Source organism: Heptranchias perlo, chromosome 4 (genome assembly GCF_035084215.1).
Source record: "Heptranchias perlo isolate sHepPer1 chromosome 4, sHepPer1.hap1, whole genome shotgun sequence".
In the NCBI taxonomy this organism is placed as follows: Eukaryota; Metazoa; Chordata; class Chondrichthyes; order Hexanchiformes; family Hexanchidae; genus Heptranchias; species Heptranchias perlo.
Window position 1 is genome coordinate 4,448,750 of NC_090328.1, and position 11,823 is coordinate 4,460,572.

General features: G+C 52.2%; 1 protein-coding gene across 1 annotated transcript; it reads right to left on the reverse strand.

Annotated features, from left to right (window-relative positions):
• Window positions 1-942: 942 nt before the first annotated feature.
• On the reverse strand, window positions 943-9,660 carry LOC137320697 (C-C motif chemokine 19-like). Its single transcript, XM_067982388.1, has 4 exons — window positions 9,361-9,660; window positions 6,998-7,124; window positions 5,552-5,647; window positions 943-4,943 (listed from the first exon to the last, which is right to left on the reverse strand). Exons 1-4 carry the CDS (start codon window positions 9,419-9,421, stop codon window positions 4,928-4,930), a joined length of 300 nt encoding a protein of 99 aa, XP_067838489.1. The 5' UTR covers window positions 9,422-9,660; the 3' UTR covers window positions 943-4,927.
• Window positions 9,661-11,823: the final 2,163 nt, after the last annotated feature.

Here is an 11,823-nt window from a genome sequence, read left to right on the forward strand (position 1 = left end):
GGAGCAAGTGGACGCCGGAGACCACGAGGTAAGTCTTCTTGTACTGTTTGTCCGCAGGATGTGCGGACAGCCTTGACACGCCGGCTGGAGCATGTCCCGGCCCCTTGTTTCCCGGGACCTCAAAACGGCGGAACCTCAGTCTTCCCTCCCTCCTGCAATCCGCATGCCCTAAAGACCCACCCGACCGCTGCCACCTTACTGCTGTCTGTGGGATCTTGCTGTGCAGAAAATGGCTGCCACGCCGGCCGACGTAACAGCTATTGTTGAACTTCCAAGCAATGGTGCGTGAAGTGCTTTGAACAAAAGAAGGATTTACATTTATATAGCGCCTTTCACCACCTCAGGACATCCCAAACTGCTTTACAGCCAATGAAGTATTTTTTGAAGTGTAGTCACTGTTGCAACGTGGCAGCCAATTTGCGCACAGCAAGATCCCACAAACAGCAATGAGATAATGACCGGATAATCTGTTTTTAGTGATGTTGGTTGAGGGATAAACATTGGCCGGGACACCGGGGAGAACTCCCCCCTGCTCTTCTTCGAAATAGCACCATGGGATTTTTTTTTACATCAACTTGAGAGGGCAGACGGGGCCTCGGTTTAACATCTCACGCAAAAGACGGCACCTCCGACAGTGCAGCACTCCCTCAGTACGGCATTGGGGGCGTCAGCCGCGATTATGGGCTCAAGTCTCTGGAGTGGGAGGTTCAAACCCTCGACCTTCTGACTCGGAGGCGAGAGTGACACCCACTTGAGCCACAGCTGACACTGTGAGATGTTTCTGAGAGAGATGATAACCTTGCTGTGGAAATGTAAGGCTTTTGATTCTCGAGTGACCTCCCCTTCTCCCTCCCTTTTCACCCCCCCCACCGGGGCCGTTCACCAAGGCTTCTCAGTGTGGAAGAAGCTTGCGCTTTTCAATAAGACAGCGACAAATCCGTATCAGGATGTAAGAAAATATATTTAATTCTAGGGACCTTATTCACATTAATCAGCCACAACACAGAGTGCAACATCTGATATCTGGAAATTAAAGCAGCAAAGCATTCTTTTTTTTTGGTTTTTAAAACGCAGAAACATAGAAAAATCAAACCGTCTCCAAAATTACCTTTAAATTTTATCAAATCACATCATCAGCAAGGAGACACATTTATTGAAATAGTCGACTTTAAGCAATGGACGTGACAGTGTATCCTGATCCAGCAGATTGCACGGCCTTCGATCTTTCACCTTTGACCTCCTGTTTGAGCCATGCGAGGCAGCTTACTAGATTGGGCGGACAACTTTTGACCCAAGGGGGTGGGGGCTCGATGAGAAATTGGCGCCAGAAGCTGGACGTAGCCTCATGAGGAGAGGTCATTACTACGAGTCCGTGGGATGTTACGGTCTTTACCGTGGAGTCGCGGGAGGGGGGCGGGGGGGGTGGCATCGCAGTTTGTCTTCATCTGATGTCACACACGCCTGAACACGTATGTGCGTGTGCGTGCGGACGCACAGTTTCCATCAGGGAACATTGCTCAGGTCCCTGACCTTCCAGGATTGTCCTGAAGTCTCCAGGAGCTAAAGATTGAATCTCCCGGACACTAGAGAGGAAAAAAACCCATTGGCGTATTTTAAAAAAGAATTGCAGCTTTTTCTCATTTTCTTTGAGCAGTTTCATTTAATCGTCATGAAAATAGGAATAAAGGCAGGTCTGATTGGGCGGGATGGTTGGAGGCGGGAGGTCATGTGATAAAACCACCAGGGATACGGCCAACCAGAGTTGGTAACCTTACACGGTATGGAGAGCAGGAGCAGGAACTCTCCCTGGTACACTTAACCCCCCACCCTCACCTCCGCGGGCCGGTATTACCCTGGCGCACAGCCTCCGAGTCGTATCCTCCTTCCTTCTCTTAGTGCAGACTAGGAAAAAGGAAACTGATATTAAGGAGAGAGCCCTGCAGGTCAGGTTTCCACTGATCGCCATAGGTCAGGCTTTGAGAGCGCTGGAGGGGAATTGAGGGCATTGGAGGGGCTTTGAGAAACTGTAGTCTTAACGTCAACTTCACTCTAAGCTGTAAAGAGAGAGCATTGTTTCGCTCTTCCTCCTCCCCCAACCACTGGAAGAGGTGGACGCCTCAGATTTTCAATCTCTTTGAGAGGGTGACCCTCGGCATGCGGACAGTGAAGAAGCCCTCTCACTGGGCAATATTCAAGGCGATATCTCAACATTATTGACCTAGAACAGCAATCTGTGACTGCCAGTCAGTTAGACTGTAACGCTCATTCAATCACGTCCATCTCATTCGAACAAATCTGGATTCTTACTCAATCAACACAAGAAAACTGTTTACAGGTAATTGAGGGAGGATGTGCAGCACTTAATAATTACTGCATCTTAATAAATGAAAAGGAATAAAACGGGAAAAGGCCATTTAGCCATCAAGGTCTGTTCGTCCCACAGGCCATGTACACTCTCCCCGATCATGGACTCTACCCATCCATTTAATCTCCTCCCACAGCCCATGTACACTCTCCCCTATCATGGACTCTACCCACCCATTTAATCTCCTCCCACAGCCCATGTACACTCTCCCCTATCATGGACTCTACCCACCCATTTAATCTCCTCCCACAGCCCATGTACACTCTCCCCTATCATGGACTCTACCCACCCATTTAATCTCCTCCCACAGCCCATGTACACTCTCCCCTATCATGGACTCTACCCACCCATTTAATCTCCTCCCACAGCCCATCTACACTCTCCCCTATCATGGACTCTACCCACCCATTTAATCTCCTCCCACAGCCCATGTACACTCTCCCCTATCATGGACTCTACCCACCCATTTAATCTCCTCCCACAGCCCATGTACACTCTCCCCTATCATGGACTCTCTCCACCCATTTAATCTCCTCCCACAGCCCATGAACACTCTCCCCTATCATGGACTCTCTTTCTTTTAAATTTGTTCCTGGAATGTGGATGTCTTTGGCAAGGCCCCATTTATTGTCCACCCCTAGTTGCCCTGAGAAGGTAATGATGGACCTTCTCCATGACCTGCTGCAGGCCACGGTGCTTGGTATGGAAAATCTAATGCCTGACCAGGGCCCTCTACCTTGTCTCCGTAACCACTCCCAGCTGGAGATTTATCAGCTCCTTTTTTTGAAGTAGCTCACTCTATTACTTGAATGTCCCGGTACTAAACCAGGGAGGGGGTTCAGCCCAACTGAATGGTCATTGACATTTGGAGTCTGAGTGACAACAGGAACGCGTTAAAGACGAGAACATTTCAATACAAACCGAAACCTCATGGAGGGAAAGTGTCCCAATTAATGTCAAACTGAGCTAAGTTAAACTGGGCTAGGCCAACCACTAAACATGGCACAGATCCCAACAGGGCCAAGTGGCCATCCTGGGATGGCAGGACTGACGTATGAGGAGAGATTGGGTCGACTAGGCCTATATTCACTAGAGTTTAGAAGAATGAGAGGTGATCTCATTGAAACATGTAAAATTCTAACAGGACTAGACAGACTAGATGCAGGGAGGATGTTCCTGATGGCTGGAGAGTCCAGAACCAGGGGTCACAGTCTCGGGATACGGGGTATTCCATTTAGAACCGAGATGAAGAGAAATTTCTTCACTCGGAGGGTGGTGAACCTGTGGAATTCTCTACCACGGAAGGCAGTGGAGGCCAAGTCATTAGATGTTCAAGAAGGAGATAGATATATTTCTTAATGCTAAAGGGATCAAGGGATATGGGAAAAAGCGGGAACAGGGTACTGAGTTAGACGATCAGCCATGATCATTTTGAATGGCGGAGCAGGCCCGAAGGGCCGAATGGCCTACTCTTGCTCCTATTTTCTATGTTTCTATGATTCATTGTTGCACGTTGAGTTCACGACTGGATGAATTTGGGCGTACTTGGCCCTCATGGCGAGGGATTTTCTGGACGCTAACTCTCAGAAACAGGACCTCTGCCCTCGAATCACTCGTGGCCAACGTACATCATGGGTCGCCACGATCGGGGAATTGGGCTGGGAAGCTTTAGAATTTTAAAAAAATGGATTTTCAGACAGACCGCGAGCACGCCCACCCATGGAGCTTGTAGCCCAGGTCACATTAAGGCACGTAACTCTGGACCCATAAACAAAAGGAACAGGCCAACACCGGGGAAATTCCCTATCCCCAGAAGGCGATGTGCTGGAGACGATAGGAACGGCCAGTTTCTCTCTCCACACTCTCATCCATATCTGACTGCTGGTGCTCACCGTAACCCACTCATGGATACTCTTGATGTAGGGCGATATAGAGCTGAGTGACGACAGTGTACGGGCCGGTTAACAGCTTCACACAAGTACCAAAGCGAGCAATTTGATAAGGGCGTTAACGTGCTCGTATGGGACTGGCACTCAGTGCAAATTCACCCCGCTGAATTTTGGCGTTTGTCTTGGTGAGACGTGTCAGTGCCGGGGATCCTGGCTCTTTCCCATTTGGGAGAGGCAGTGCCAACAGCCAGCACTCCCTGGTCACGCGCAACACAGCTTGGGAGGGAGAGTAAAGCTCCCTCTACGCTGCCATGAGCAATGTATCCTAACCCCAATTTCAGTGCAGGGCCCTCTAGTTCACCAGTGTTATATTTCCTGTATCCCACACCAGTCACCCTCGTGGCATCTAACGGGTTAAAAGGGTTTACCCAGAATACAACAATGATTAAGTAACACACATCCCTCGACAATGGGACTGAATTTACAATTACAAGCACTCCGCGGCTACATTTATTATTGGGGAGCTAAATTCACATTAGTCTGGGATTGTCTGATAGCTTTTTGCAATAAAGTAAGAGTGGGTAAAGATGAAAGATGCTGCAGACTACACTCGATCCGGCTGGGAGTCGAGATACTTCTGCAGTCTCTCACTTATACCTTGGGCGTCCTCGCTTCAGATATCCAGTCCACTAGAGAGAAAGAAGAACAGAGCAAGGCTTAGGAGCAAGAACATTTTACATCGACTTCATCTAAACATAGAGTTTGGACTTGTAGAGGAGAGTAAAGCTCCCTCTACACTGTCCCATCAAACACTCCCAGGGCAGGTACAGCACGGGTTAGATACAGAGTAAAGCTCCCTCTACACTGTCCCATCAAACACTCCCAGGGCAGGTACAGGGGGTAAGATACAGAGTAAAGCTCCCTCTACACTGTCCCATCAAACACTCCCAGGGCAGGTACAGGGGGTAAGATACAGAGTAAAGCTCCCTCTACACTGTCCCATCAAACACTCCCAGGGCAGGTACAGGGGGTAAGATACAGAGTAAAGCTCCCTCTACACTGTCCCATCAAACACTCCCAGGGCAGGTACAGCACGGGTTAGATACAGAGTAAAGCTCCCTCTACACTGTCCCATCAAACACTCCCAGGGCAGGTACAGAGTTAGAGGCCCCTGCGCAATAATTTACCTGAGCTGTAAGGCAGCACTATGACCAACTCTGCTGGGCCGTGCCCCGTTAAATCAGAATCATATATTCAGGTGTGATTAGAAGCCGAAGGCAGTTTAAGTCCCTCTTACCTTGGCTGGTTGAGTTTGTCACATCTCCTCATTAATCTCTTCACCCACCGTGAGGCAGGGGGGGCACACAGTTTCCTGCCTTTGACTGTGATGAATCTGCAAAGAAGTATCGTTTCACATGAAAATGAACCCACTGAGCGACTCCCGCTGGCCCATCGGACAGAGTCGGGGCTCACTGTGGCGCGGTGCCCAGAGCAGTGCCCAGGGCGGTGCCCAGATTGGTGCCCAGAGCAGTGCCCAGGGTGGTGCCCCAAGATGTGCCCAGTTTGGTGCCCAGAGCGGTGCCCAGAGTGGTGCCCCAAGATGTGCCCAGAGTAGTGCCCAGAGCGGTGCCCAGAGTGGTGCCCCAAGATGTGCCCAGAGTAGTGCCCAGAGTAGTGCCCAGAGTAGTGCCCAGAGTGGTGCTCAGAGCGGTGCTCAGAGCGGTGCCCAGGGCGGTGCCCAGAGTGGTGCCCAGAGTGGTGCCCAGGGCGGTGCCCAGAGTGGTGCCCAGAGCGGTGCCCAGAGTAGTGCCCAGAGTAGTGCCCAGAGTAGTGCCCAGAGCGGTGCTCAGAGCGGTGCCCAGAGCGGTGCTCAGAGCAGTGCCCAGGGCGGTGCCCAGCGGGGTGCCCAGAGTGGTGCCCAGAGCGGTGCCCAGGGCGGTGCCCAGAGGGGTGCCCAGAGGGGTGCCCAGAGCAGTGCCCAGGGCGGTGCCCAGCGGGGTGCCCAGAGTGGTGCCCAGAGCGGTGCCCAGGGCGGTGCCCAGCAGGGTGCCCAGAGGGGTGCCCAGAGCAGTGCCCAGGGCGGTGCCCAGCGGGGTGCCCAGAGCAGTGCCCAGGGCGGTGCCCAGAGGGGTGCCCAGAGCAGTGCCCAGGGAGGACTCTTCAGGGGTTCAATCCCCTGGTCTGTGCTGCGTTGGTCGATTGAGATCAGGCCTCCTGGTTCACGATCAGTGCTGGGACGAGGGGTAATTAAATTTCAGACAGGACTCCCACTCCCCATCGCCTTCCCGTTACCCCAGTAGATAGTGCCCGTGTGCACAGGGTGATTCCTCTCTCCCAGCTGGTAACCGCGGTGACGGAAGGATGGCTCGGAGTGTGGGGTGGCATCAGAATGGTAGTCCGGATTCTCATACCGCTCCCCCTGCAGGGCATTGCTGGGACAACCCTCGAAGGGATGAGAACTGGATTGCTTTGACTGTGATGCCGACTGTGGTTGAATAGCTTGCTAGCAGACCACGTCTGGGCTCACAGCTGGGAAGCGTGGCTGCCTGGGATTGGCCCCTCACACGAGTCAGAAGAGGTGGTGATAAAACGCGATGAAGTTAAAGCTGTATTATTTTATATATTCAGGTTACAAATTGTCCCATGGTCATTTCCGGGAGGGGGGCGGAGGCGGGGGCGGGGATGTCTGGAGGCACTGAGCAGGAGACGGGGTTGGAGGTAACACAGACTGCTTTCTACTTACATCACCGCGGCGATACGACAGCTCGTTCCACCATCCTGCACCTCGTAATCTGCGACGATGCGCCTGGGGATCACCCTGGGACTGACTTCCAGGCAGCAGTCCCCCGCCCCATCGTCTCCCCGGTTCCCTGCACAGGCGGAGAAACACAGGAAGAGGCGTCACAGGCCGCACTGCCACTGGCCTTCAGCTGTGGCACGGGGATAAGATCTGGTGGGTGACGGGGAGCGGGGAGTGGGATAGCAAGATAGGAACGGTTAGGAACAGGAGGAGGCCATTCAGCCCCTCGAGCCTGTTCCGCCATTCAGTGAGATCTTGGCTGATCTGTGACCTAACTCCATGTACCCACCTCAGTCCCATATCCCTTAATGCCTTTAGTTTACAAAAGTCTATCAATCTCAGATTTAAAATGAACAATTGAGCAAGCATCAATTGCCGTTTGTGGAAGAGAGTTACAAACTTCTACCACCCTTTGTGTGTAGAAATGTTTCCTAACTTCACTCCCAAAAGTCCTGACTTTAATTTTTAGGCTATGTCCCCTAGTCCTAGAATCCCCAACCAGCGGAAATAGTTCCTCTCTATCCACCCTATCAGTTCCTCTTAATATCTTGAGAACTTTGATCAAATCACCCCTTAATCTTCTAAATTCCAGGGAATACAACCCTAGTTAGTGTAATCGCTCCTCATAATTTAACCCTTGGAGTCCAGGTATCATTCTAGTAAATCTAGATCCAGAGGGCTGGGCTGGTTTATCCCTCTTTAAACCTGACGGAGCTCAGGCTGATTGTAGCAGTGACTGAAGCTGGGCTCTTTGCCGGTCAGAATGGGGCTCGGTGCCCTGTAGGGCAGTCGTGCATTCACCCGTCAAGCCCCAGATCTGCACTTCCAGCCACAGGATGCGATCTGGAATACCAGATTAAACTCACTGACCCCTCTCTCCGAGGAGGGAGGTCCACTGCAGGGGGTACCTCAGGTTGGGGAATCGCGTAACATCGCAGTATCGCTGTCTCTCATCCACACTCCCTGCAAACACTGCTCCCCGCCAGGAGTGTGGGTATTGCTCAATTCATTCTGGGGATGTGGGCATCGCTGGCAAGGCTGGCATTTATTGCCCCTCCCTTGAGAAGATGGTGGCCCTATAATCGGCCTCAGTTCCCTTGGGCTGGTGGGGGCGGCAGGGGGGTAGCATTAACAAATAAACTCAGCCCGGGTCCCACTCCTTATCTAGCGACCTGATGCAATGCCTTTGTGTGGGCACGTGGCCTGAGGACAGGTTGGAGCTTGGATGCGATGCCATCGCAGTCGAATAGCCAGCTCACTGTCCGGGCACACGTATGGCGGGCGACCACTTGGGCGAATGCTGGAAGACGAGCGGGCCCTTAAGGGAAACGTAGCCCAGCAAGGAGTCAGCGCCTTCGGAAGAGACGGGAGGGAGGGGGTTTAGATCTGACACGTCCCCCACCCCCCGCGAGAAGGAGCGAGGGGCAGGTTTCTGTTCCTGACCTGGGGTAATCGGATCTCCTGGCCGCGGGTCGGGGTGGGGGGGTAGAAGGGGAAATCGGCCGGGGAGGATCGGGCTCCCGTGAAGAGGCTGCTTGATGATCCGCTCATTCCGTGAAGCCCCTTCGGAACCCGTTAACGGTTAGTTACTGTCGGCCGAGCCTCAGTGGGTCAGCACTCTCGCCTCGGAGTCAGAAGCTCGTGGGTTTAAGTCTCACTCCAGAGACTTGAACACATAATCCGGGCCGACACACCAGTGCAGTACTGAGGGAGTGCTGCACTGTCGGAGGTGCCGTCTTTTGGATGAGACGTTAAACCGAGGCCCCGTCTGCCCTCTCAGGTGAACGCAAAAGATCCCATGACCTCTATTTTGAAAAAGAGTGGGGGGAGTCCTTCCCGGTGTCCTGGCCAATATTTATACCCTCAACCAACATCACTAAAACAGATTATCTGGTCATTATCACATTGCTGTTGGTGGGATCTTGCTGTGCGCAAATTGGCTGCTGCGTTTCCTACATTACAACACTTCAAAAAGTACTTCATTGACCGTAAAGCGCTTTGGGACATCCTGAGGTGGTGAAAGGCCTTATCGAAATGCAAGGTCGTTTTTTTTTAACAATGATCCCTGAGTACCGGTGAAAATCTCGGAAAATGCAAACCGGCAGCTCTCGCAATCACGTACACGTGACGTCAATTAACGCCGAGAATTGTTCCCCTCCCCCCCGCCCACACCGAGCCCATTTACAGACGGGTTAATCGGACAAGAAACGGATCTGCCCCCTGCACCTCTCCTGACTGAGGTGCAGGTGGATCCTCAAATCCCTTAACATTCACCGTCTCCCACCAGCGGAGCGGGCTAATCTTACCTTCGCAGAAGTGACACAGGGTGCCGCAGAGGAGGAGGACGACCTGGAGACGGAGAGCCATGATGACGCTCTTCGGGTAGGAGGCGATCGCGAGGGCGAGTGTCCGATGGAGAGAGTTTCGGGTCCTGGGATGTTTCAGGCTTTCACCAAAGGATGAGAGGCACTCTGAGTGTTGGCAGATCCCCGCTGCCTTTATATATATGCTGCTCGCTGGAGTTTCACTATGATTGCTCACTGGCTACAAAAGAATTTTTTTTTTTATCTCTTCAACAACTAGATCGCATCGCACTGGATTGCTGAATCAAGCAAGCTGCATTTAAAGGGGCGTTACCTTCTTTTTGGCACCTCGTAGTTTTAGTCCCTGGCCAACACACCTCACTCAATCAACACCTCCATTAAAAAAGAACACAGCTTACAGTCACTCGTCTCATTCACTGTTTGCCGGAACTTGCTGTATGCAAATTGGCCGCCACATTGCCCCACACAACATCAGTGACTACACTTCAAAAAAGTACTCAATTGGCTGCGAAGCGCTTTGGGACGTGCAGAGGATGTGAAAGGCGCTATGTAAATGCAAACTCTTTCTTTATCACTCCCCTTCTCTCACTTTCTCCTGGGAGCACGGTACTGTAGGTTCTACAGACCCTGACTCCCCGCCTGAACCCGTGTGTACAAGAACAACAAAAAACTTGCATTTATATAGCACCTTTAACGCTGAAAAATGTCCCAAGAGCGATTATCAAACAAAGTTTGACACCGAGCCTCATAAGGAGATATTAGGACAGGTGACCAAAAGCTCGGTCAAAGAGGTAGGTTTTAAGGAGCGTCTTAAAGGAGGAGAGAGAGGCGGAGAGGTTCAGGGAGGGAATTCCAGAGCTCAGGGCCGAAGCAGCTGAAGGCACGGCCGCCAATGGTGGAGCGATTAAAATCGGGGATGCGCAAGAGGCAAGAATTGGAGGAGCGCAGAGATCTCGGAGGGTTTTAGGGCTGGAGGCTAACTAACATCTGCACACAACAAAGACTTGTTTGCATAATAGAAAGAAAGACTTACATTTATTTAGCGCCTTTTATGGCCTGTGGATGCCCCAAAGCTCTTCACAGCCAATGAAGTACTTTTGAAGTGCAGTCACTGTTGTAATGTAGGAAACGCAGCAGCCAATTTGCGCACAGCAAGATCCCACAAACAGCAAATGAGATAATGACCCGATAATCTGTTGTTAGTGATGTTGGTTGAGGGATAAATATTGGCCCCAGGACACCAAGGAGAACTCCCCTGCTCTTCTTTGAAATAGTGGCCGTGGGATCTTTTACGTTTACCTAAGAAGGCAGACGGGGCCTCGGTTTAATGTGTCGTCCGACAGTGCAGCACTCTCTCAGTACTGCACTGGTGTGTTGGCCTAGATTTTGTGCTTAAGTCTCTGGAGTGAGGGGGTCACAGTCTCAGGATACGGGGTCGGCCATTTAGAACCGAGATGAGGAGAAATTTCTTCACTCAGAGGGTGGTGAACCTGTGGAATTCTCTACCACAGAAGGCAGTGGAGGCCAAGTCATTAGATATATTCAAGAAGGAGATAGATATATTTCTCAATGCTAAAGGGATCAAGGGATATGGGGAAAAAGCGGGAACAGGGTACTGAGTTAGACGATCAGCCATGATCATTTTGAATGGCGGAGCAGACCCGAAGGGCCGAATGGCCTACTCTTGCTCCTATTTTCTATGTTTCCATGTTAAACACGTGACCTTCTGACCCCCTGCTACCACTGAGCCACAGCCGGCAGTAATTGACCGCTAGCGGTCCCGAAGGGGCTTGAGGGATAAAGCGCTGCTGCTGAGCAGGTGAATTAGGAGAGGCTGAGTAAAAGTACGGTCGAAACATGGTGCTGACGGAGGCTTTTAAAGACGGGGTGGGCAGTAGGGAGGGCTATTTGACCGTGGAGACCATCGCAGCCGGCTCCTATCCCGTCCTTGCTCGCCGTCTTTCTTCCAGCAGGAGGCGCTGGTTAGCGGGGAAACGCCGGGGAACCCTCCTCTCCCTCGCCCAAGGCTTCCTGAGGCCAATTTGTGCTGCCCGACCACAAGCTCTGGTTTGAGATCAACTAACACAGCACGGACGGGCCTGTGCGGCTCGGTTCCTCGCTGGTTAAACTCGCTGACCGCGGCGCGACCCTCCCCTCCCCTGCGTTTGCTCCGCCATGACAGTTAAAGTCAAGCGCGTGGTGAAAAGGTGTTCCCGCCCGTCCCGATTCTAACGCAAGTAAACACAGGTCGTCCCCTTTGCGGGATCTTGCTGTGCGCAGAACGGCTGCCGCGTTCGCCGGCCCGACGACGGCGACCGCCCTCTGACAGGCAATTCTGCTGGCCGCGGAGTGCTCCGGGATGTTTCGGTGTCGTCTGTGGGTCGCACTCTGGTCTCTGAGTCAAGAAGGTCGTGGGTTCGAGTCCTGCTCCAGGGACTTGAACAC

Coding starts and splice junctions, on each gene's coding strand:
- LOC137320697 (XM_067982388.1), bottom strand. CDS start 9,421: ATGGCTCTCCGTCTCCAGGTCGTCCTCCTCCTCTGCGGCACCCTGTGT. Junction 7,125..9,360: donor CCTGTGTCACTTCTGCGAAG/GTAAGATTAGCC, acceptor CCGCCTGTGCAG/GGAACCGGGGAGACGATGGG. Junction 5,648..6,997: donor TGTCGTATCGCCGCGGTGAT/GTAAGTAGAAAG, acceptor ACTTCTTTGCAG/ATTCATCACAGTCAAAGGCA.